This window comes from Chelonoidis abingdonii, chromosome 9 (assembly GCF_003597395.2).
Source record: "Chelonoidis abingdonii isolate Lonesome George chromosome 9, CheloAbing_2.0, whole genome shotgun sequence".
In the NCBI taxonomy this organism is placed as follows: domain Eukaryota; kingdom Metazoa; phylum Chordata; order Testudines; family Testudinidae; genus Chelonoidis; species Chelonoidis abingdonii.
In genome coordinates, this window is record NC_133777.1 from 27,108,830 (window position 1) to 27,134,449 (window position 25,620).

Below are 25,620 nucleotides of genomic sequence, written 5' to 3' on the forward strand. Positions count from 1 at the left end.
AAAAGCAAAATGTATTCATTAGGAAGGCAAATATCTGAAGATAATGCAGAAACAGTTTTTTCTTGGATCTTAAATATACGAAACAAGGTTTTAAAACAGATTTGTTTGAGATCCTGGAAATAAATACTGAATTTCAAAATAGATATTCTGTATTGCCCTCTAATTTTCTTAGATATGTTTACATGCCCATGAATCTCTGTAAGGTATTGAATTCCTTCCATTTGTGCAATTGCCTCTTCTTGTTGCTCAAGCCAAAACTCCTTTGTTACTATGTATGTATGTCTTACCTCCATAGCTAATCTCATTCAGTTTGTTCTGGCATTTGTTTCTGTTTAATTTAAAGTTTTTTTGCTTTGGGACACTGCAGAATATTGTGCAGTCCTTCATTTTGTTGTTTATAATTTTTGCCACAAATCAGCACACCATCACCAGTTTACTTCCACCCAATTGAGATCCTCAGAGATCTCAAACATGAAGCAATATAACCTTAGGTGCTGATGCAATCCTGAAAGAAAATTACTTATACGATGTATCTACCAAAAGGAGAATTTTGCACTAACTTTATTACTTCAGACCCTCCAAAACACTCGGCTTGTATCCAGACTAGCAAATATTTTTTTTGAATTTTGATATATAGACATGATTTCATCAACTGTTCTCTTGAAGTGGCACTCATTCTTGATGGTCTTATTCAAATCTTCTGGATCTGTACAAATCCTTAACTTGCTTGGTTTTAGTAAGTGGTCATAGTGTTAACCAAGTCACTTGGTGCTTGTATTTTCTCAGTAATATGTAATTTTACTATATGGTTAAATTCAATTTTTATTTTAATTCTCAGTGTTAATGAGATTTTACATGGTACACATTTTTTGCAGCATCTGCGATCTATATCAATGTGATGTATAATATCATTATTGCATCACAGTCTGTTAAACATATCATCCAAATCTTTTACGATTTTTTTTTATATTCAGGTCAGTAGGCAAGTTATACACCCATCTGTATTTTAAGATTGAGATTTAACTCAAGAACGCATAAGGCTTCAAGTTTCTCTATTTCAAATTCCAGTGAGGGGTATCTGTCTTTACACAATGTAGGTTTGGCTCATGAATTACGTTAGTTTACTTTAACGTTGAGCAGTCATTAATAATTTTCTAGTCACTTGTTATGATTGCGTAACACTCCAGCTCCAGTGGAACTGCAGTAAACGGCAAGAGAAAATCTTTTGGGAATTGAAAAAAAATACAAAACTTCAGCACAGAAGCACTGGTATTGAAATATGTTGATATGAGAATTCAAGATCTCAGCTGATGAAAAATTCACATAGGTTGGACTGTCTTGCAAAATGATTGCCCAGTGTCTTATGCTGCCAAAGTACAGACTAAAACACAACAGAACAGGGGTTCTCAAACTGGAGGTTGGGACCCCTCAGGGGGTTGTGAGGTGATTACATGGGAGGTCGCGAGCTGTCAACCTCCACCCCAAACCCCGCTTTGCCTCCAGCATTTATAATGGTGTTAAATATATAAACAAGTGTTTTTAATTTAAAAGGGGGGCTGCACTCAGAGGCTTGCTGTGTGAAAGGGGTCACCAGTACAATAGTTTGAGAACCACTGCAACAGAACCACCAGACTGAAAATAAGGAATTCTGTCAGTTTTATCTCTATACCTCTACCCTGATATAACACGAATTCAGATATGATGCGGTAAAGAAGCGCTCTGGGGGGGGCAAGGCTGCACACTCCGGAAGATCGGGGGATCGGCGTGTCTGGCTCTGACATGCTGCTCTGAGCAGCATGTTAAGGGTGTTGGGGTGGGGCCAAGGGGTTGAATAAGGGGCAGAGGGTCTTGGGGGACAGGGAGACAGGGAGAAGGGATAGTCACATTCCGAGGAGGGGAGTTTCAGTGCAGGGGAACATCACACAGGCTCCAGCCGGCACCGAGAAGTTTGGGAAGACTGGTTCATGTGGGGAAGTTGTGGATCCAGGGCAGGGAGAGGTGCCCGTCCTAGATGGCGCCATGCAGGTGCCCCTGTCCCAGCTCTGGAGGACTTGGCACATAGTGGGCCCAGCTGGCAGGCTGCACTCCGCTCGCAGCAGTGCCGGGCAGGCTCTCCGGGTCCATAGCGCCGCACTACCTGCCCAGAGTCAGGATCCCTGTGCGCCCTGAGGAGCAGCTGGCCCCAGCAACCTCACCAGAGATGAGCTGTGCGGGGCTCTGTGTAGGAGGAGGAGGAGGAGACGGGCTGAGTGTGGGCACACATGGCAGGAGCCGCCTGCTGATGGCTCACTCTCCCCCTGCACCGCATGGGCATGGGGTGGGGACCAGGTGCACACGGGCGCATCAGGCAAGGCTGCCAGCCCTGCTCCCCATCGTGGGCTCAGCCGCTGCGCTGGGCTGGGTGTGCTCCACGGACAGGACAGTGGTCACTGGGACGATTCCCCCTGCCCCACCCCCACTGGGCTTGCCTCAGCTGATGTGATTAAGCAGGTGTGAGTGCTTCCGTGTGCCATGTCCTGGTGCAGCGCATAGCTCAGCATGGGAGTTCTGGTGGTGATTAGGGATTGGGGGGGGGTTGGATGAGTCAGAGGTTCTGAGGGGTTAGTCACGGGGCAGGAAGTAGGTAGGGGTCGGATAGGGGGCGAGACTATTTGCTGACTATTAATAATGGAGATGCTTGAGGCCAAAGCAAGGTCGATATAATGCGGTTTCACCTATAACGCAGTAAGAATTTTTGGCTCCTGAGGACAGTGTTATGTTGGGGTAGAGGTGTACTGTGAGCAGTTTCATGGACATGTTTTTGGGCAGACACCAGACAAGGTAGAAACAGACCATGAACAGTTGGAAACCATGTTGTAGAGACTTATCATGCAAACAACTATGCAGACTTCAAAAAACAGATCATGAAATTGCAAAGGTACTCATTAAAGTGAAATACAAATCCTGTAAGGAGTTTCAGACAGAGAACATGCTTTTAAGCACAAATATAAATAATGAAAGTAAGATGATACAAAAGGAGGAGTCTGAAAAATACAACTCAAGTTCTACCTATTTCTGAAACCAAATTTGACAGGCTCAGATGAGAAGCACTAACTTACTTCAATAGAGTCATTGAAATCCATTCTTTGACACAACCCTTAAATCTGTTAAATCTTATCCTATTATAAATACCTCAAGGCTGCACTTACATTTTACTATGAATGAAGCTGAAACAACTACAAGATCCGATAATAAATATACCTCTATGGGAAGGGCTTTGCCAGATTGAGCAGAGTCCAACAGATGCTGCTTATAGATGCACAGAAAAAAGTGTCACCACCTAAGATTTGGAGTCATCTCTGTCCTGGCAGGCCTAGGCAAGCAGGCAATACCTGCATCCTCTTCTGACAAATACTTAATTCCTTCATTAGAGATGGCTCCCTGCTGTACATCATCAAAAACAGAATGGTCTCCCTAGTCCTCAAGGAACCAGCACTTGGAGCAAAAGGCCCCACCAACTTCCACAGTGTCACAACTCTTAAAACTCTACAGATATCCTGGACCCTCCCAATCTGGCTTCAGACAAAGATTCAGAATTAATCCAGCACTGATAGGCAAGGGACGTGCGTGCGTGTGTGACAATCATGCTGATTCTTCTCAACCTATCAATCACCTTTGACACTGTTGATCATGAGATGCTGTGGACCCACTGGAAGAATTCAATGGAAAATGCTATGTTGGCTACATTCATTCCTTTCCAATTTCTCCCCAAAATGGAGAGTCGCTTCTCCTTCCTAAGAACTCCTCTACTATGTGTGTCACACAGTTCTCAATCCTACATCATTCCTAGTCACCATCCACTTACTGCCACTAAAAGGGTAAAGAAAGAAAAACAATATGGGCTGTAATCCAAACAATATGCTGTTAACATATAGCAGTATGTAACTTTTTCAACCAGGCAGAAACCTCTATTTTACACACAGCACAATGATTGGGAAATACTGAAGTATAGATAAAGACCAGAGTGTCTTAAATTAAATACAGGAATGACTAAAGCACTGCTAACCAAAAGAGCTGATTAGTTCTGTAGAACTGGTAAGCACCCCCCCACCCCCATCTACTTCAGTCTGGCCACTAAGACTCAAGGTCATGCTGGATGCATCAGTTAAATCTCTAAAAGCACCTTCTTCCTCCTGCAGCTAGTAAGAAGGCTCCATTCTCTTTGATAAACACCAGGCCATAGTAGTAAAACAACTTATCCAAGCTAGAATATTAAAACACTATCTGCCTTGGTCTACATAAGAGATTAAAGAAGAAACTACAGCTAGTTTACAATCCATTAACTTTCTCCCAAGTGGAATTCGCCAAAGAAACCATATCACATCAGTGCTCCACAATGTACAATGGCTTCTCTGTAGTGATTCATGCACCTTTAACTGACTCGTGAACTTCATTCACTAATCTATCTTCTGTGGGAGCACTTCTACCATTCTATACTTCATCAGAGTGTCAAAGGCCAACAGGTTTAAAAACAATTAACCTGCCATATAAATGTTCTCAAATGTGATATTTCCCCCAAAATTTGCTTAGCCCCAAGATCCAAACTCTAGGATGGGCAATATTCATCCCTGTACTAGTCACAGGGTTAAGGTAGGATATCTGGTGAATCATTAGGAGGTTTATTTCATTAGAAAAGGAAATGTTCAGCTTTCCAATGGAAGACATAAAATATGTTTAAAATATAGCTCTGAGAATAATTATGATATAATACAGGTCCTTAAAAGTGTGAGATGATTAGGTATGGAAAATCTAGTTGATATCTTTTAGATGTTTCTAAAAAATATTTAAGTTTCTCTCTCATTTGAATGCTTTTATTATTGCACTCACAGTAACTAAGGTACTGGCTTTACAAAGACACAGATGATAAAAAAGTTAAAACTCTCTAAAATATTCCTATTTTTTTCTGTAAAATATGTATCACATACAGAATACACAAAGATATAGCATAAAGGCTTCATTGTCATTCAGTTGGGATGAAAGATTAGGATATATAGTATACATGCACATATATATGTGTATGTGTGAGATGATGGTGTGTTTTGGAGGGCTGTTTTGATTTTTAATAAAGATTTTATTAGGATTAGTGTGGGATGGTATCATGGGTGAATCTGGCAGCTCATCTACAGAAAAGGGTTTCCTTTAACTTCAAGCACTGCTTCAATTAGCTGGCATGCAGAAAATGCAAGGGTCACAAAGATCTTTAACATTTTGTAAATTTATAAGAGACAAACTGCCAAATCCTGTTCACATTTATATACATGTTCTGGCCATTCAGGCTCTGCGCTTGAGTAAGGATTTTCCTCATTATCTGATATGACAGCTTCCTCCAATGTATCGTCTACACCGAACTTCACAAAAAAACGAAGGTGCCACTGTACCAATAACACTTCAGCCTCCCGGTCACTCAATTACTGATCTAAAAGTCACAATTCTTCAACAACAACAAAAAATACTCTTCAGAAACAGACTCCAACGAGAAACTGCAGAACTGGAAATAATTTGCAAACTGGACACCATTAAATTAGGCTTGAATAAGGACTGGGAGTGGATGGGTCATTACACAAAGTAAAAACTATTTCCCCATGCTAATTTCCCCCCTACTGTTACTCACACCTTCTTGTCAACTGTTTGAAATGGGCCATCCTGATTATCATCACCAAAATTTTTTTCCTCCTGCTGATAATAGCTCACCTTGATTAGTCTGGTTGGAGTTGGCATGCAACACCCATTTTTTCATGTTCTCTGTATATATTATATATCTTCCTACTGTATTTTCCACTGCATGCATCTGATGAAGTGGGCTTTAGCCCACAAAAGCTTACGCCCAAATAAACTTGTTAGTCTCTAAGGTGCCACAATTACTCCTCATTCTTTTTGCTAATACAGACTAACATGGCTACCACCCTGAAACAAGAGAATCTAAGGATCCTTTTGCCATTACAAAGAATTATGATCGTAGAAATCAAAGTAAAGCACTCTGCAAAATATTCTTCACAATGGTATGAGCTGAGCTGATTGAGTTCTCAAACGAAAATGTAAACATACATTTACAGCCTCCGGAGACTCAACACACAGCACAATGGTGTAAACTCCCTTGTTATGGTAAACAAAGAGGCAATACAAAGCAGAAGATTTTATCATCATAGACAGGGATCCAAATTGTACATAGCATGGGCCTCATTTGCTCCAGTGTAAATCTGTGGCAGCTCTATCACAGTTACCACTATGTAAAGCTGGTATGAAAAGACTAGGCTGTAAGGTCCTGTAAGTGAAGAATTCTCTAACTAGGAATGCAAATAACCTCTGAGAGCTGACAATCAAGTTTCAAAAAGATATGGTTACATTACTTGGCTTTAAATGTGCAAAGAAATTTAACTGTATTTAATATTCTAACCATGATTTTTATTGTAATTATTTATTCCTCACACCTGTTGATTCTTTTAATAGACATATGTTACATTTATCTGCAATAAAACTTCTCACCATAAGAAGAAACGGAACAGAAATCAAACCCATAAGAAAGATACTCCCCCCCTCCTGCCTCAGTCTGCCATGCCTTCACCCCTCTCCTCCTTCAAGTCCCTCCTCAAAACTCACTTCTTCCACAACGCCTTTCCTCCTTAGTCCTCTCCTCAGGCAACTGTTCTCACTTGACGACTGAAAATCTTTACTCCTTTAAGATAGAAAAAAATACCAAACAAAAAAGGTGGAACCACTAAGAAGGTGTGCAGAACTTCATCTGGTCAAACCAGTTGGTTTCATCATTTCCCATCCTGCCTCATCTCAATGCCTCTGGTGTCTATTTCTGTTGCCTATTTAAACCATAAGATCTTTGAGGCAGAAACCTTGTCTGCATTCTTTGTAAAGTGCCAAGCACACTGTTTGTATACTGCCAACAAGTAGTAATGCAAACATCATTTGCCCTCCCCAAGGGCTGGAACCATGTTCTGAGGTACAACTGTCCCTCTTGGGGGAGGTAGGTGCAATTTGCAACCTCTGATCCAGCACGTGTGAATCAAGCCCTCAAAATTCAGGTTTTCAGAGATTAGAAATGATTGATACCCAAACCTAGACTGTACACATTTAGTATATTCTTTTCTTTCCATTTAATAAGTTTTATGTTGTTTTTATAAATAATATACACCTTTACCCTGATATAACGTGGTTCTCTTGAGACAAAAAATCTCACTGTGTTATAGGTGAGACCGCGTTATATCAAACTTGCTTTGGCTCCCGTGCTCCTTGTTCCCTGACCACCCCCTCCAGAGACCCCTGCCCCTAATCACCCCCAGAACCCCATCCCCTACCCAACCCCCCTGCTCCCTGTCTGCTCCGACCCTTATCCACACCCCCTGCCCTGACAGCAGCAGCAGGAAGCAGAGCAGCCCGGCCCCACCCTGCTCCACTCTGCCAGCTCCCAGCCACTGGTGAGTGCAGGGAGGTTGGGGAAAGGATGCCCTCCGTACTCACCTGAGGTTGGAAGCAGAGAGCTGCAGCTGGGAGCTGAAAGAATAGAGTGGGCTGGGGCCAGGCTGCTCCACTTCCCGCTGCCTGTAAGTGCAGGTAGGTTGGGGAAATGACACCCGCTGCACAAACCTGTGGCAGGAAGCGCAGTGATGCGGCCCCAGCCCACTCCACTTTCCTTGTCCCAGCCCCAGCCCCATCCCCAGCCGTGTTGCTGGGGGGTTGGGGAAAGGTCCCCCCGTCACCTGCGGCGGGAAGCAGAGTGCTGCGGCTGGGAGCTGGTAGAGTGGAGTGGGCTGGAGCCGGCCTACTCTGCTTCCAGCACTGCTGGTGAGTGCAAGGGCTGTCCCTTCCTCCAAGCCTCATCCCCCGAGCGACACAGCAGGGGCCGGGGTGAGGGAAGTGGAGTAGACTGCTCCTGGCCTCCTGATAATCCCCCAGGCCACTCTGGGACTGCAGGGCCCCCAAAATTGACCCCCCAGCTCCTGACTCCTAGACCTTGGAGTGGGGGAGCCCCTGACCGCCCCCGAGATCCTCTGCCCCTTATCCAACCCCTTGGCCCTGGCCCGGCCCGGCCCCCTTAACATGCTGCTCAGAGCAGCGTGTCAGAGCTTTACCATGTTGTATGCGAACCCGTGTTATATCGGGTCGTGTTATACCGGAGTAGAGGTGCATCTGGAAATCCGTGGTGTTACTTTGGATTCAACATAGTGTAACTTATCTCAGGATCTGCCCCTGGGTCTGAAGCATTGGCCAAACCACATTCAAAACCACTTTTATATCTAAGACACCCTTATTCTGAAACAGAGATTAATTCCAACATTTCTGTCTGCAAATGTTAAAGTGTGACAGGTGAATGTAATGTAAAACATAGGAAAATATATAACAATTTGGGAAACTTGAAATTGATTAAAGTGTTTGATTTACAGAATCAGATCATACAAGGGAATTATTCAAACATTTTCAATGTTCAAATATTTTCATTTTTATTTTCATATTTACTCAGTATGAAACATTTTACTCTATGACCCATGCAATGAATTAAGTTCTTTTCACATTATTTCTGGTTACCACCAGATGATTTTTTCAAGCCATAAATAAATGCAATGAATTAACTCAAGAGACACATCAAAGATTCCTTAGTTCCTAAATGTGCAGTAATGAGGTTTTGGCACTGTGGAAGTGATGTTTGTGATCTGCCTACTAAAACGTATTGACAATTCCCTATGGGCAGGATTTTTGTACATTTCATTTAGCAAGGGAGAATGAATCTCAATCCTATAGTGTTTAACTTGGCAGGTCTGCAGAAGTTATGTGCAAAGGTTCTTTTTGTTGTTTCAATGAGCAATACAAGGCAAACAAAAACACACAGTTGAAAATACAGTGCTGTACTACCGTATCTATTAAACTAGATTAAGTGACTTGCTATAATCTGTTACTTTATCAGAACATGAAACAGTTTTAACTTAGCTTTTAGGCAGTAAAAGTAGACACATAATTACGTAATGCTCCACTTTAAATCCTTTTTGATCTACACACCAGTCCACAACTACTTACTGAAAGTCTCTTCCCAACTGAAAACCATGTCAGAGAGAGTGGGACAAATTCAGTCATGGTGTCATTCCAATGAAGTCAGTTTGGGCTGAATTTGGCCAATTATGTCTTAAACAGAAACAGTACAAATACACAGATCATCATCTTCAATAGCACAAAAGCCAAACAATCTTGAAGTCTCAGAGGAATGCCACCATCATCACAATGTACACTATTATGTAATTACATGTGAATGGCAAAGAAAACATGAAAACTGAGTTAAGGCCAAATTTCTGCATGGAATGCTTCCATACATTCCATACATACATACTCCATACATTCCATACATACATGAAATACATTTAAAATTACCTTTTTTAAAATTTCTTCAGACTTTCCCAACTCTGTGAAATCTTCTTGGTATTTCCTGAGTCGTGGAAGATATGCCAGAAGCAGACATTATAAATACCAGTGGTCCTACTGCAACCCACGGTAACAGAGATGCCACAGAATGCATCATTCTGGGGTATCTTCAGAGATGCAGGAAATATCAAGAAGATTTCACAAAATCAATATTCTTTTAAAGTTAGTTAAATTTTATTTCCATGCCAAGTGAACGACATGGCCTGGCAATTTGGGATATATCTGTGTTTCATTTAATGTTCAATTTTACTTTACAGTTAAAGGGGCTAATCTCTCATTCATGCACATGGGATTTATGTATGCAGTTCCCCTCAGTACTAATGGGAATTCCCCACATTTGTTCCATGTGCATCAACAGGGATCCTGCGGTTTCCAGTTTTAATGATTCTCCGCTTACTATTCACAATAAAGCCTCTGTGAAGAAAAAATAGATTAGATAGATAGATAGGCAGATAGATAGATATACATAATGTAATAAAAATGTTTCTATAAAACATAAAAAAGACATGGTACATCACTTTAATAGAGTAATGCAAAAACAAAACAAAATCACCAGTACTGAAGCTTTTTATAACCTGATTTATTTTTTAGACTTTAATTTAGGATTTTCTCCCTTTACTGAAATCTGATGAATAACTTAGAATAATGCACCAAGACACATTTTAAAGTAGTGGAAGGCATTTTCAAAATCCACTTAAGAAAACTAAGCATTAAATATATCTCCTGTCAACAATATCATAGGACCAAAGGTTTCCGGGGAATTTCTTGAAACAAACGCCTTCCCACCTTTCAAAAACATCTCATCTTTGCCTTGTTGTTTTCTGGTTTCTTGTAATCTAAAATCCCAGGGCAACATAGTTTATTGTTTTAATATCTGTCTGACACAAAACAAAAGTATCCTCTCGTGACTGCTTATCTGTCATATGTATTTCTGTGAAAGAAGGATCAAGACAAATAAGATGTTTTGGGGCATATCATGGGATTGTAGGTTTGGCATTGATTGAATTTTGCTTTTTTAAAAAAAAGCTAACAAGGTACAAATTTGAAAAAACACCATCTATATTTATATTAAGAACAGGGACTTTAAGAGTTTTGGGCACTAAAGGTTTTAATATTAAATGTTAAACACTGTTTATTTTATTCCGAACAAAGAATGAACAATGAAGTAATCCACAAATGGGGAAAATAAAGTTAGGAAAAAAAGAATTTTCATAATTAAAACAGCGAAAATAGAAGAATCCCATTTTAGTGACACAATGGGCTGTAAACTTTCTATTAATTGAACTCAATGTAATGACATTTTCTATATTGGAATGAATAACTAGTGATCTGGAAATTCATTTAGACCATTAGTTTAATTACAGAAACTGATGGAAGTTTTATCAGACAATTACGTAAAGAACAAGAACAACGTGGGTCTGATTTATAAGCATTTGTACCACCTAAATCATTTTTGCTGAATTCCACAACACTACTCCACACAAAACTGCAATCAACGTATCAATTAAAAAATACGCTGCCAACTTCAAATGCCCTTGAGTATGATAAAATAGAATAAATGAATAGATTATTTTTGCATTTTGATAACATTTTGCTTCTTTTAAGTCTGTCACTTCGTTAAAGATTTTTTTAATCAAAAATGAAAATTGGCACATGCGTTTTGGAGCCCTTAAGCTTGTTTATAGATGATGAAAAAATTTCAATATTCAGTATATGTTATATAACAGAGATAGTGTCCCCAGTTCTGCTCTCATTGAAGTCAATGGCAAAACTATCTTATGGGAGTGCAAAACAAGTGGAAGGGAGCTCCTGGTATTCCTAGATACACACTCTAGTTAAGAGCATATAGTATTTACCATTCATATGATAAATATAGAGGATGTCTGGTATTCAGTGGCTACAGATCCAGGTATGTGGTATATACCATCTCTTCAGTCCTAACTCTCCTCTTGTGCATGTACAGAGCTCCTGCTGAAAATACAAGAACTGCACATGCACATCAAAGGTCACAATTTGGCCAGATATTCCTATGTATGCACATGAAACTACCACAAAGCTTAATGCTTTATAGCTTTTGGGTTGGATTTTCAAAATCACTCAGCTTTGGTCCAACTTTGCTTCCTTTGAAGTCAATGACTTATCTCCGATTGTCTTCCATGGAAGTAGAGTTTGGCCAACTCTGAGCTCTTTCAAAAATCCCACCCCCTGTTATCGGATGGGATCTTTGCTACAGCAACCCAGCTAACAGGCCAATTTTAGTAAATGCAGTGGTTATGTCAGTTGGCTGCTCCCTGGAGTACAAATGTTTCCTGTTGGTAGCTGCTGCTTCTTTCTGTAGACTGACTGTTTTCCCACCCTCTCCCCTGTGTTTTGGCTTCCATGTGCAACTTATTCTATTGCATTCACTACACAGTGAAACCTGTACTAAAGACTGAGCACTTGCAATATGCAGTTCCTTGTCTTGAACAAACATTTTAACACTTCCGTATCTTGTGTACCGACTACCTCATTTTTTATGATCTGTGCAAAGAACACACACAAAAATATATCTGTGAAAGTCATCAATAATACCAGAGATTTCTTGTGGAAGGGTCATAGATATGGTGGAAAGTTCACCAACTCCAATGAAAGGGATGCTGGACTTGCTCCTGAAACAATGGTGCTTAGTACCTTCATTCCCTGTGATAGATAGGTAGTTGCACAGGATGATATACCAGCCACATCTGCATGCAGTTAAAGGTAGCTTCTGGAATTTGTAACTATGGATTGGGATCGTCGTTGTCCCTTTTATTTGGCGACGACTGTTGAGCTCTTAATGCTGATGTTGTAGATCATGATGATTATGCTTTAACTCAATGAAACTACATGCATTTTAACAAAGTAAATATGGTGGCAATTTCTTTTTTTAACTTATTACTTTTATGTTTAAAATATCAAAGTATATAGGATAAAATTGGAGCCTTCACTTTCAGAGTGTGTGTCTGTGCACGTGCATATATAAGTGTACTTGGCTAAATCTTATCCTGCATTAGGACAATTTTGAGCTTTTTAGAATAATCCTCCACTAAACTTGGGGATTACACAAGTGCTAAAAATATCCAATATATTTTTGCACATTTTAAACATAATATAAATCTGTTTTAGCAATAGGGCTAATGGAGCAGCTTCCTCATTAGAAATAATGGGGAAGAGAGGCATGAATTCATTTATAATTCAAATGAATATTTGCATTTTTTTTACAGTATTTGCCCAGTTCTAATAGTAGAGTCTATGAGGAACAAATAACACAGCTGTCAATTATAGGCTACCTTAGGCACTTTTCTCTACAGTGTTATCAAAAGATCAGATACTCTCCTAGGGTCCAAACTTGAGGCAGTTCCGCTCGTTGAGCAGCTCTAGTATTTGGTGATTAAAGAGAGACTCCAGCTTCTGCATCTCATTTTCCATTATGTAGAAGCTTTTTAAGGAGATGAAAGTCTCTTCTGGAAACACTAATCTTCTAAAGTGGGGAGGAATGAGAGGAAGAGGGACTCAAATATATTAGTCACAAAGGGCCAAATTCTCTGCTGCACCAAGTTCCTGTCAGTGCTGCCACGAGGCTGTGCACCACAGAGAAGCTCAATATGGTTCCCTGATTCTCTGCTTGGTCTCAGTCTAGGCTGCAGCAATCTTTTGACTGCTCTAATCACGGCAAGGGATCCTCCATGGCTGCACTCAGGCTACTTCTCCTCTTGCCCCTTATTCACGTCCTGTGCTGGGTTGGTACTGGAGGGTAGTGTAGAAGCCAACTATGACAACTGTACTCCTGACAGGGATTCTCCTATGCTGGGGGAATCCCCAGCAGAGGAGATTGGGCCAGATTCCATTTTGTTTGCATACATGATCAAATTAGGATATGGATGTATGTTATTTCTATTACAAATTATTCACATCAAGATTATATACTCTAAAAAAGATTTAGCTTTCGGCCCATCCTGTACTCTAACCTATAGGAGTAAAGGAGCTATAAGGTAGCCCCCTTTTATTCCTTTCTGCAGTTGTGCTATACATCACTTCCTACGCGCAGGAGAAGCAGGTTCCGCAGACTGATTTGCAGTACGTTGCACAAGTGGGCAGGAATAACCAGGGGGAAGTCTTGATTCCTTCCCCCTTTACACCCATCAGTGTAGTTACACCATTGGAAGGATGCTTCCTGGGAGCACTGGGCACACTAGGAGGGAGAATGTGACTCAAAAGTCTCATTCTTCCCTGTGGGACTGCTCCAGCCTAAGAAGTACTGCCTCTTGGTACAAGTTAGCTCACAAAGTGACCAAATGGAGAATAAATATAACCAAATTCAGAGAATGGCATTTCACCACCATTTTTCTTTTCAGTCTTTTGTGATAGCTAAATGCAAAGGTAAATAAGTAGGTTTAAATTCAAAAAGGCAAATTTAAAGACAACAACATTTCTAGAGATGGAACCTGAGATTTTACAAAGTGCCCAAAGGAAATGGATTCCCAACTTCCACTAAAATTAACCATGTCCAATTCTCCATGGCATCTTTGAAAATCTCAGATGATTGTCCCCCTTCAGTGTTTAATATGATAACAAAATTTCAACTTCCACTATTTTAAGGGGGATAAAATCATTGTAATTTATCCTGAAATATTACCCATTTATAAGAATAGTAACAAATAGCAGCACAGGGTGATCAAATCACGAGTCTTAAAGATTATTGAAAGATGCGGATTGTAATGCTGCTGTCTACATAGAATGACAGTAATATAATTGTTAGCCTCTTTAAGGTTAACACTGATGTGTCTATTCTCTTTTCAGGAAAGTATTTTATAGATTTGGACCAGATTAGAAGGACAGGAGTTGCTGACCAAAATAAATACACATTAAAGTAATGTACTGGAGATTAAATTTACATTTTACGTATTTTATTTTTTTAATATAGGACTCAATACAAATGAAGGTGTGTTATTTCTCCTTATTAGAAAAGCTTACCAGAAATAAGCAACAAATTTCAAGTACTGCAACAACAATAGTAATTAAAATAATATAATTTTAACAGCACTGCAATTATAATCCAGTAAGGAAAACTATGTTCTGTTAACACTACTAACAGGGAAGCAAATATGGTGACATGCAGGCATGGAGATTCTGAAAAATAATAGTGATTTGTACTGAAATAATTAGTTGCAATCTCTTTTCTGAAGGTTTATGTTGAAGACCGGCCAGTGGGAGGAAAGTGGGAAAGGTCTGGTATCTTGCTTATCTAACCGAATTGAAAACAAGGGGGAGTTTGTTAGAATACCATCTTTCCAAGACACATCTCTCCTGAGTGAGTTAATTTGGAGATATTTATTTTTGAGAGCTAAAAACGGAGCTTAGTTTGGCCATGCAATAACTAATTTAGAATTTACTAACACTGCAAATAACTGAAAGATATAAATACCAAGCACAGAGAGGATTTATTTAGGGTGGAATATGTTGGAGTTTTGGGGGCAAAAATTAAGAAAGGGAATATCAGGAATGAATCACAGGAGAACTTCTAACAGTGAGATGAATTAGGTAGTGGATAGTTCCCTGATGAATGTGGCCCACTTGCTTGGGACATTTAAAACAAAATGGGATAAAACACTAGTAATCTACTGAAGGGGATAATCTTCTAATACCAGGGAAACAGAGTAGTTGACTTCGTAGCTCTTTCACATCTCTAACATCACACAAGGCATAACATCGTTGGAAAAAATTCTGCTTGGGAAAAACAGCATTAGATATTTTCCAGTATAAAAGTAGCGTGGTTAGATGATTTCTGGACTATTTGTCTCTATTTTGCAATACGTCATATACACTAAATTACTTTATCATTCATTGGTAAGGACTTGCTTAGGGGGTACTGTACATATTTCTGGAGCAGTAGTAGCAACAGCAGCAATAGTGATAGTGTTGTTCACTGCCAGTGACAAAACAGCGGCACAATTGTGATGATGCAGCAACTCAACTCCCCTCCCCACCTACCACCGTTTTCTGAGAGAAAACTTTGATATTCTGCCAATCAGCACTGGAAATAAGTATATAATTTTAAAAAGCCATGCTAAACATTGCATTTGATTTATTACAATAAAGATGCCTTGTTGCAGCTTTGGTGTCCAGAATAGTTACTCCTCCATTTGCATTTTTGCAATAAACACCATCTAACAAAAATGACCCCGAACAGCTAAGGTTAAGCATCTTCCATAGGGAGACCTCACTAGCGAGGAATATACGGAAGATGCTACTGCTCACCATGTTGTGGCCAGTCAGATGAAGAGAAATCTGGTCTACCAGAACAAGCAGGAGTTTCTGTTGACTTTGTAATCATACATTTGATATTTTAAGGTTCATTTCACTAGATGGTGGTGGTGGTTTTATTTTCCATGAACATTTTGGCAGTAGCACCAATGTAAATAATCAATATTATTACTGCTGCTCTCATTAGGTCCTTTTTTCACCCAGATCATATTCAGAACTGATATCATTATCTTCATCATCACGAGACACAGTATTGTCAGAATTATTTTCACTTCTGTATAGGATTTTACAGGATTTCTAGACATTTCCATTACAGATGCATGTGCAGAAAAATGGAGGACAGCACAATGCATAACTATTTTTATTGGGCCAGTTGTTTATATATTCAGTATCCATTTGCACACAGCCTCTCTTTTATTGTCGGTGGCTTTCATACTTTTCACCCCACCCCAGACAACTGAAAGGAAGATTCCATTTCTAAGGCCAATCCTGACACAAACAAGTGGTGGCAGGGTACAAGATTCATGATTTCTTGCTTATTTCAGATTAAAAAAAGAAAATATTTTACTTTGTCAAAAATATTAGTGTGTCCATCAGTAATGGACTCCAAATATTAGTTTCACTACAGAGGTTTTGACCAGTATAGTAGAATAGTATAATATTTTCTATTTACAATAGTGATGATGTAAATAACGAATAAGTTGCTGAATTACCTGTAGAATTACTTAAACATGTTATAAATATCACATTTACCTTAACAACAACTACTAGGGGCTTAATTCACATTTATTGGCTTTTGCCACAAAACAAAAATAGAGCCGTAACACGGGCTTACTTGTGGATGTGTATACTAGTGAACTGGGGGCACTGTACACGGGAGATCCCTCCTGGTTTGCCTGGCACAGCAGCACCCTGCCTATGAGAGAGAGAGAGAGAGAGAGAGAGAGAGAGGTATTTGGTTTTGGAACACTCAAACTAAAACCTGTATTTTTATCCCAAAACGAAAATAAAGCTGTGACACTGTGGAGGTACAGTGAAGCAGGGGCACCTTTTGCCCTTTGACTTCAAAACAGAAAGAGTTCCAATGAACATTTAAAATCTTATATTAAAAAATAAAAACACAGATTTCCCCTCCCCCAAAATATAAATATCCATTTTTATATTTGGAGGCTGGTGCAGGCTGTGTGCATTCCGTGCATGATGGCCCCTCAAGCAGTTATGCTCCTGTGCTTTATTGCAGCTGCTCTCTCTCAGTCTCTTTCCCCTGTATTTCTAAAGCAGAGGCTGCCTAATTAGCCCTTCTTTTAGCTTAGGCAATGCAACCACCCACACCACCTTTCCTGAAAAGAGAGGCTGCTTGAACAAACACAGCAGATAAATCAAGCTGAAAATCTCATAAGTACTAATTATGGAACAGATTTGATCTCGGGCATACCAGTGTAAATTCAAAGTAGTTCCATTGACTCCAAAGATTCACTCGGATTGACACTGGCATGACTGAGAACAGAACATAACTACCTCTTATTAAGTTTCCTGCACTTTTGGTATTGCCTGGGTCAGAAATATATGAGAATAACTTCTTGCAGTGGTATATCAAGTATATCAGCTGGATCCAGGAAGTGCACAGGTACACAAAAGGCAGAAATTCTAAAAGGTTAATGGAAAAAAGTTAACTAAATACTTTGTTTTGGGCAAATATTCAGCTAGGTTCTTACTTTATTCTTTGATTTGGGGAAAACTGAGTCAGCGCTCTGCCTAGTTTTACATTTCTACCTCTAGATCTGCCTGGGCAATCTTATATGAGGGACTGAATATTGATTAGACATGAAGAAAACTATCCTTTCACCTCCTGAAAGGATCAATCCATGTCAGGAATAAGGCCCAGTATAGGAGTAGTACAAGGACATATGGCCTCTGCTACATCAATTTTGTAGATATTGTAGATACTTCAGGCTTTTAGTATTGTGAATTCTGTGCCTTCATAATAACTGAATTCACTTTAAAAACTAAAATACATTAGGCCAATTTCTGCATTGATTTATAACCCATGCAACCCCACTGAGTTCATCAAGACCAATTTTGGACAAGAGTGTGAGTGACAAGTTGGGGAACCTGTCTTTAAACTTAGCAATTCTGGTTAATGTCTTGCAATTGTTTTGATGGAGTAATTTTATCATGGAATGCCTTTATATGACCTGGAATCCACTGGCTGACAGGGTCTTCCAGACCGAGGTCAATGAAGAGTCACTAACCTTAATGATCATGCTCTGACTGAACAATGGGTATACTAAGGAATTCACCTGAGTAAGGAAATAGTTTGACCAAATTTCTCTGCAGAGAGCTGATGAAGCATAGAGTGGAAAATCACCACCAGCAGAACAAAGAAACCAGATATTGGCAGAGCAAGACTGGAAGTTTGGGCAGAAAACACAGGCATGCTTTCATGGTTTAACTGGGGAACCAGAAAAAATCAGAGAAAGCTAGCTGACCTAGAAAGGCTCCATGATTCGGAAGAAATGGCTCCTGGGACTCTGCCTAAGCACACAGAACTCTCCAGAGGAAACAGTGACAAGGAAAATGGATACAGGTGGGTTTATTATTTTGTCTAGTGCAGTGTCTCTCTTGTGCTGCTAAGTAAAGAATAAAATGTGTTAAGAATCCTGTGCAAAGCCTGAGTGTCTGTTTGCTTTCACTATTATGCACCCCTCAAGTGTTAAACTGTAAATCCAGAGCNTATTTTACTTTGTCAAAAATATTAGTGTGTCCATCAGTAATGGACTCCAAATATTAGTTTCACTACAGAGGTTTTGACCAGTATAGTAGAATAGTATAATATTTTCTATTTACAATAGTGATGATGTAAATAACGAATAAGTTGCTGAATTACCTGTAGAATTACTTAAACATGTTATAAATATCACATTTACCTTAACAACAACTACTAGGGGCTTAATTCACATTTATTGGCTTTTGCCACAAAACAAAAATAGAGCCGTAACACGGGCTTACTTGTGGATGTGTATACTAGTGAACTGGGGGCACTGTACACGGGAGATCCCTCCTGGTTTGCCTGGCACAGCAGCACCCTGCCTATGAGAGAGAGAGAGAGAGAGAGAGAGAGGTATTTGGTTTTGGAACACTCAAACTAAAACCTGTATTTTTATCCCAAAACGAAAATAAAGCTGTGACACTGTGGAGGTACAGTGAAGCAGGGGCACCTTTTGCCCTTTGACTTCAAAACAGAAAGAGTTCCAATGAACATTTAAAATCTTATATTAAAAAATAAAAACACAGATTTCCCCTCCCCCAAAATATAAATATCCATTTTTATATTAGGAGGCTGGTGCAGGCTGTGTGCATTCCGTGCATGATGGCCCCTCAAGCAGTTATGCTCCTGTGCTTTATTGCAGCTGCTCTCTCTCAGTCTCTTTCCCCTGTATTTCTAAAGCAGAGGCTGCCTAATTAGCCCTTCTTTTAGCTTAGGCAATGCAACCACCCACACCACCTTTCCTGAAAAGAGAGGCTGCTTGAACAAACACAGCAGATAAATCAAGCTGAAAATCTCATAAGTACTAATTATGGAACAGATTTGATCTCGGGCATACCAGTGTAAATTCAAAGTAGTTCCATTGACTCCAAAGATTCACTCGGATTGACACTGGCATGACTGAGAACAGAACATAACTACCTCTTATTAAGTTTCCTGCACTTTTGGTATTGCCTGGGTCAGAAATATATGAGAATAACTTCTTGCAGTGGTATATCAAGTATATCAGCTGGATCCAGGAAGTGCACAGGTACACAAAAGGCAGAAATTCTAAAAGGTTAATGGAAAAAAGTTAACTAAATACTTTGTTTTGGGCAAATATTCAGCTAGGTTCTTACTTTATTCTTTGATTTGGGGAAAACTGAGTCAGCGCTCTGCCTAGTTTTACATTTCTACCTCTAGATCTGCCTGGGCAATCTTATATGAGGGACTGAATATTGATTAGACATGAAGAAAACTATCCTTTCACCTCCTGAAAGGATCAATCCATGTCAGGAATAAGGCCCAGTATAGGAGTAGTACAAGGACATATGGCCTCTGCTACATCAATTTTGTAGATATTGTAGATACTTCAGGCTTTTAGTATTGTGAATTCTGTGCCTTCATAATAACTGAATTCACTTTAAAAACTAAAATACATTAGGCCAATTTCTGCATTGATTTATAACCCATGCAACCCCACTGAGTTCATCAAGACCAATTTTGGACAAGAGTGTGAGTGACAAGTTGGGGAACCTGTCTTTAAACTTAGCAATTCTGGTTAATGTCATGCAATTGTTTTGATGGAGTAATTTTATCATGGAATGCCTTTATATGACCTGGAATCCACTGGCTGACAGGGTCTTCCAGACCGAGGTCAATGAAGAGTCACTAACCTTAATGATCATGCTCTGACTGAACAATGGGTATACTAAGGAATTCACCTGAGTAAGGAAATAGTTTGACCAAATTTCTCTGCAGAGAGCTGATGAAGCATAGAGTGGAAAATCACCACCAGCAGAACAAAGAAACCAGATATTGGCAGAGCAAGACTGGAAGTTTGGGCAGAAAACACAGGCATGCTTTCATGGTTTAACTGGGGAACCAGAAAAAATCAGAGAAAGCTAGCTGACCTAGAAAGGCTCCATGATTCGGAAGAAATGGCTCCTGGGACTCTGCCTAAGCACACAGAACTCTCCAGAGGAAACAGGGACAAGGAAAATGGATACAGGTGGGTTTATTATTTTGTCTAGTGCAGTGTCTCTCTTGTGCTGCTAAGTAAAGAATAAAATGTGTTAAGAATCCTGTGCAAAGCCTGAGTGTCTGTTTGCTTTCACTATTATGCACCCCTCAAGTGTTAAACTGTAAATCCAGAGCACACACATGGCTGGAGTTCTGGAAGAGAGTGCTTAAGCCATGGAGCGGGGGAGGGTGTTGGCTATGGAGGGGTCTGAGGGGTCAGCACTAGTCCCAGGAGCTAGCCAGTTTGACCTCAGGGTCCCAGCTCGTACATGGGGCCCCATGAAGTAGTCCCTAATCACAACTGCCTGGGGAATGTCCAGATAGAGGAGGAACTCTGCCAAGGTTGTGTGTGTCAGACAGTGTTCTGTGTATACAGACTTTTCAAAGGCTAAATCTAATTATTATGGATTAATTCCCACTAAAAGAAAATTCTAGATAGGTTTCCTATGTAGAATTTGGATACCCCTGAACAATTAAGAGGTATTCCAAACCTAAAGTCAAGAGCAGACCAAATCCTTTTTTTAAACTTATTTTTTAACTACTAACCACCTCTAATTATTGGTTCCAGTTATGATAGGAAGCAGAAATACTTGGAATATTGTGAGAAAAAAAAAACCAATCCTTGTGGTATAGTCAACTTAGCAAAAACCAGGAAGCACTGGAAATCTCATGAGAGAACCTATTATCACTGTAACTTTCCCAGCTCATGGGACTCAGTTAAGTAACACAACTTTTGTATATTTGTCAGAATTGCCCATCCTTGCCTTTTGTAATTCACCAATCACAAGTCTTAAAGGGATGGGATAAAGTCAAATTTGGCCCAAAACTTAGATTTTGTAAAAACAAGCTTATAAAAACAAAGACCAACTAAAATATAAAATATAAAATGAATTAAAAAACAAACAAACAAAACAAGTGTAAACTGTTTTTAAACAAATAAATATTCCCGCAAAGGGCCACAATTAAGCAAGGTATCCCTATTTAGGGTAGCACTTAAGTCAATTGGATTTACACATGTACTTAAGTGCTCTCTTGAATATGGATATGTCAAACTGGTGTTTGCAACTTGGCTATTGCAATATTGTGCTACTGGAAGAACCTGAAAACAAAATTGTCTAGGAACGATAAAGAAAAATGAAATTGATTCATCTTTTCATCTTGTCCAAAGTGAGCAAAATGCAAAAAATAAATGAACATACACACAGGAAATTGTATTACATATTGAAATTATCTGTGTCTTAATAACCTTAGCTAGTATTAGAAATACAAGACAGAAGATTTACTTTTTTAAATTAAAATATTTATAATCATGAAATCATCCCTTTCATTTTCTTCTACAAAATTTTGATATTTGGATCCCATCCTATATAATCTATTAGCTCTCCCATCTATAAATGTCTAAATTACCTTGATTCTGTTTTTATCAGAGAATATCAAAGATTTTCCAGTCAACACCTTACCTCTTCTAAGTTGTCCATGATTAAATATTTTTTTATCACTGTTAGCAGCACTCATACAGATGAAGAGTCTCTTGTTTTCACTTTGTACAACTATACGAATTTAGTTACATTGCTACATTTCTCTTAAAAAAAAGAAGGTGCCTGCTTCATTTACGTTACTAAATTGCACTTATCTAATTTTATTTTTAAAGTTTAGCATTTCAGCTAACATATAAATTTAAGTAAAGTATCCAAGTTAGTATTACCAGATTTCCTTTGACAGATATTACAGTTTTATTAGGATTAACTCAAATGAGGGCTCAAGATTCTTGAAGTGTCTCCTTTTGACATTAAAACTACTTAAATTGCAAAAAACATATATAAGAGAATATTTAATTATTTTACAGTAAATTCCTGGGGGAAAACTTCAGTGTATTGGAGGCAATTTACAAAATCCCAATGGAATAAAATCCCGCATTTCCTCCAGAACACTAAATCCTAGTAGAACCTAATAAAGGCACCTTGATTTTCTATTTCTTTTTATAAGAAAGCAGATTCTAAAAATAGCTCTCAAAATATCTTTTCTGTGTAAAACTGTTCTTTGAAAAATACTGTGCAAGTATTGGACATAAAACAAAAATAGTACATTCACGCAAAGGTTTATTTTAATGCTACACTTTCTTCCACTTTCAGTGAATTTGCTGCCAGTTTTTCATATACAGCAACCTGAAGTCTGCATTTTTTGTGTCTCTTTCATCTGGGCAACTACCACATTTGCACATAGAAAGCAAATGACTATTGGGGAGCACACTACATCATAAGGAGATACCCTCTGTTGAGTCCAATCACTGAGATCCATGGGCAGAGGGCCCTTCCACTACACTGACCTACCTAAGGATCAAGCTGGTCACAAGGGCGTGCATATCGTGGCTTCCTCTGTATAAGCTTTGGGAGCTATTGGAATTGCTCAGGAGAACTATAGGAGTCAAGAAACTCACACTATGAGACCTGCAGTATACGATAGGCTACCTGAATTTTGCCTGCAGGGTTGTTGCCCTGGGGCAGTGCGGCTTGCAGTGGCAACAGCAGGAATAGCAAGGTCACATCATTATATACCAGTTACTAGAGAGATGAAGGAAGACTTAAGGTGTGGGAACAGTTTTTTAGTCAATTTAATGAGGTGTTGTTATGGAGGGAGGAATGGTTATTAGAAGTGGGTTTGAAAATCCATTTGGATGTTTCAAGAGGCTTTGACCTGTTTTACCAAGGCAGGTGATGTGCTCAGAAATGGCCTGCTATCTGGACACAAAATGGGGTAGTATGTGATATGACTTTCCTGGAATTTTTTCCCATTTTAGTTGCAGTGCTTATTTAGGAACCTGAGTTGGAAAGGTGTGCTCCTGGTGCAACAACATGGCATTGGTACGTGTTATCAATCGCCAAACTTCCAGATCACACAGGGTCATGAAGGTAGTGAGGGCATTTGTGCTACAAAGTTTAAGCCTTAACATTTGTTTTTCTTCAAAGCACTTGTCCGGGCTGGATAATGGCATAGCAGATGGCTTGTCTCGTTTTCAGCTTGACAGATTTCGGGGGCTTGCACCCAGGGCCGGTGCAACCATTTAGGCCAACTAGGCGGTTGCCTAGGGCACCAAGATTTGGGGGCGCCAAAAAGCGGCGCCCTCCAAAATTTTTTTAAATGGTTGCAGCCGCTGCTGGTGGAGGGGCTGAGCTGCCGGCGGCAGCAGCTGCCTGCAGCCGGCAGCCCAAGGTGTCCCTCGGGTCACGTGCCGCCGCCGCGCGCCAACCCGGCAGCCCAGGGCGCCCCCCGCGTCAGGGAGCCGCTGCCGCAGCCAGGAGCCCCCTCCTCCCCAGGGTCAGGGAGCCACGCCGGACCCGGCAGCCCAGGGCGCCCCCGCCCCCGGGTCGGGAGCCGCCCAGCGACCCGCAGCCGGCGCCCCCGCCCCCGGGTCAGGGAGCCGCCGCCGCCGCAGCCCAGCGCGCCTCCCCCTGGGGTCAGGAGCACCGCCGCAGCCCAGCAGCCCGGGCCCCGCCCGGGTCAGGGAGCCGCCGCAGCGACCCGGCAGCCAGGGGCGCCCCCCCCCCGGTCAGGAGCCACGCGTTCCGGTGGACCTGCCGCAGGCATGCCTGCGGCAGCTCCGCCAGAGCCACGAGACCTGCGCGCAGGGCAGCGAAATGTCCCGGCGCCTAGGGCGCCAGAAACCCTAGTGCCGGTCCTGCTTGCACCACAAGCTAGTGATGAACCTGAGCGGATGCTGCTAATGCTACAGAGCCTGGGTGTAGGCTGTTGACAGTGGCTCAGAGATCTTTGACTCTGGGCACATGGCTGAGCTATGAAGGAAGTTTTAATGAGTTCTTCCAATTTCAGGATATGTAATGCTGGTCACCAATATGTCCTATCTCAGAAGGGCAGGTGCTTCGGTTCATGGTCATTGGCAACCCAGCTGCTGGTTTCCTCAACGATCCTGGCATAGTGCAAGGTGCAACCAAGTACTTTTGCGGGGATGGGGTTCATCTGTCAGACTTGGAGGCTGACATGTTCTTGGTCACTATAAAAAAGGCCACTGGGAGATGTCTAGGAACTCAACTGGGTGGGAGAGGTAACCATGCTAATTGCTTGGCACCTCCTTGTGGCAGATATCCAGTGCAGGTACTCCATAGGAAAGGCATCCAGTGACCAGATACAGAGCTTGGTAAAGAACTTTAAAAGGAGATGCTGGTTACAGAAATAGAACAGAGAAGGAGGGAGTTTGAAAGTCCAATGATTGTTTAGCAGGGAACCAACCCCCCTTCCTTATAGCCCAACATTAACTCTCCTACAAGGTGGTGTGGATTGTAACATCCACGCCATGGGTTGGCTGGGGGAGATGGATGGAAAATGAAGGAGAGCTGGTGGAAACCCCGGGTAGTTATCTGAACGAACATGGAGTTGCCTGCACTATACACTTTTATCTGCCAGGTAGTTCCAGACATCTAATAATAAAGTTGCAGCCTGATTAAATCCATATAGAATGTCTCATGTTCTTTTTTCAGTATAGCTGGACAACCTCCACTGAGTCCAACCACTTAGGTCCACAGGCAGGCAAACAGACTCAGGAATGGAACTCAATTAGGCTAAGAATTTTTAGAGGATATTTTATATGCTCTGTGTTTCCCATCAGAGGGTTCACCAGAAGGTCCATAAGACAGATCAGTGGCCACAAGAAAACTTAGCTAACCAGGCTGCCAGTGTCATAGTAGGGCAGGAAGTAGTGTGGTCTGATCAGTAATAGTTTAGCTAGTCTATTCCAACAGATGTCACTGATGCATATATTTTGCCTAACTACATCCCAACCTAATTCTGCACTACTTCTTGGACTCTAAGAGGATCATGTGGTATGATGAGAACATTATTTCCAATGCCAAAAACCATGCCAAGTTCATATCTGTCCTCCTGCATATCTTCACAAGCAACCTATGATTAAGAAAGCATTTCCATTATAAAACCCTCTGTTCAGGTTGTTATAGTTTTTTTTCTAAGAAAAATCCTACTCTTTGGGCTAAAATTTCTTGAGTTTCTGCACAGTACTAAGGGGTTTGTTTCGTTATTTTATAGTTGGAAAAATCAATTCTTGCTGTTCTTGAGATATGAATATTTTTCTGAAGTGTTTT

At 40.5% G+C, this 25,620-nt stretch overlaps 1 protein-coding gene across 18 annotated transcripts in view; it reads right to left on the reverse strand.

Moving 5' to 3' along the window:
• The window catches only part of RBFOX1 (RNA binding fox-1 homolog 1), a 2,554,959-nt gene that overhangs the window by 97,893 nt on the left and 2,431,446 nt on the right, over nucleotides 1-25,620 (reverse strand). For 5 of the 18 annotated variants that reach the window (XM_075069303.1, XM_032795033.2, XM_032795032.2 and 2 more), the window contains exon 8: nucleotides 18,751-18,831. The exons of the other annotated variants lie outside the window; for them this stretch is intronic. In XM_075069303.1, coding sequence (XP_074925404.1) covers nucleotides 18,751-18,831 — 81 coding nt within the window. The remainder of the gene's footprint in view (nucleotides 1-18,750; nucleotides 18,832-25,620) is intronic. 18 annotated transcript variants of the gene reach the window in all.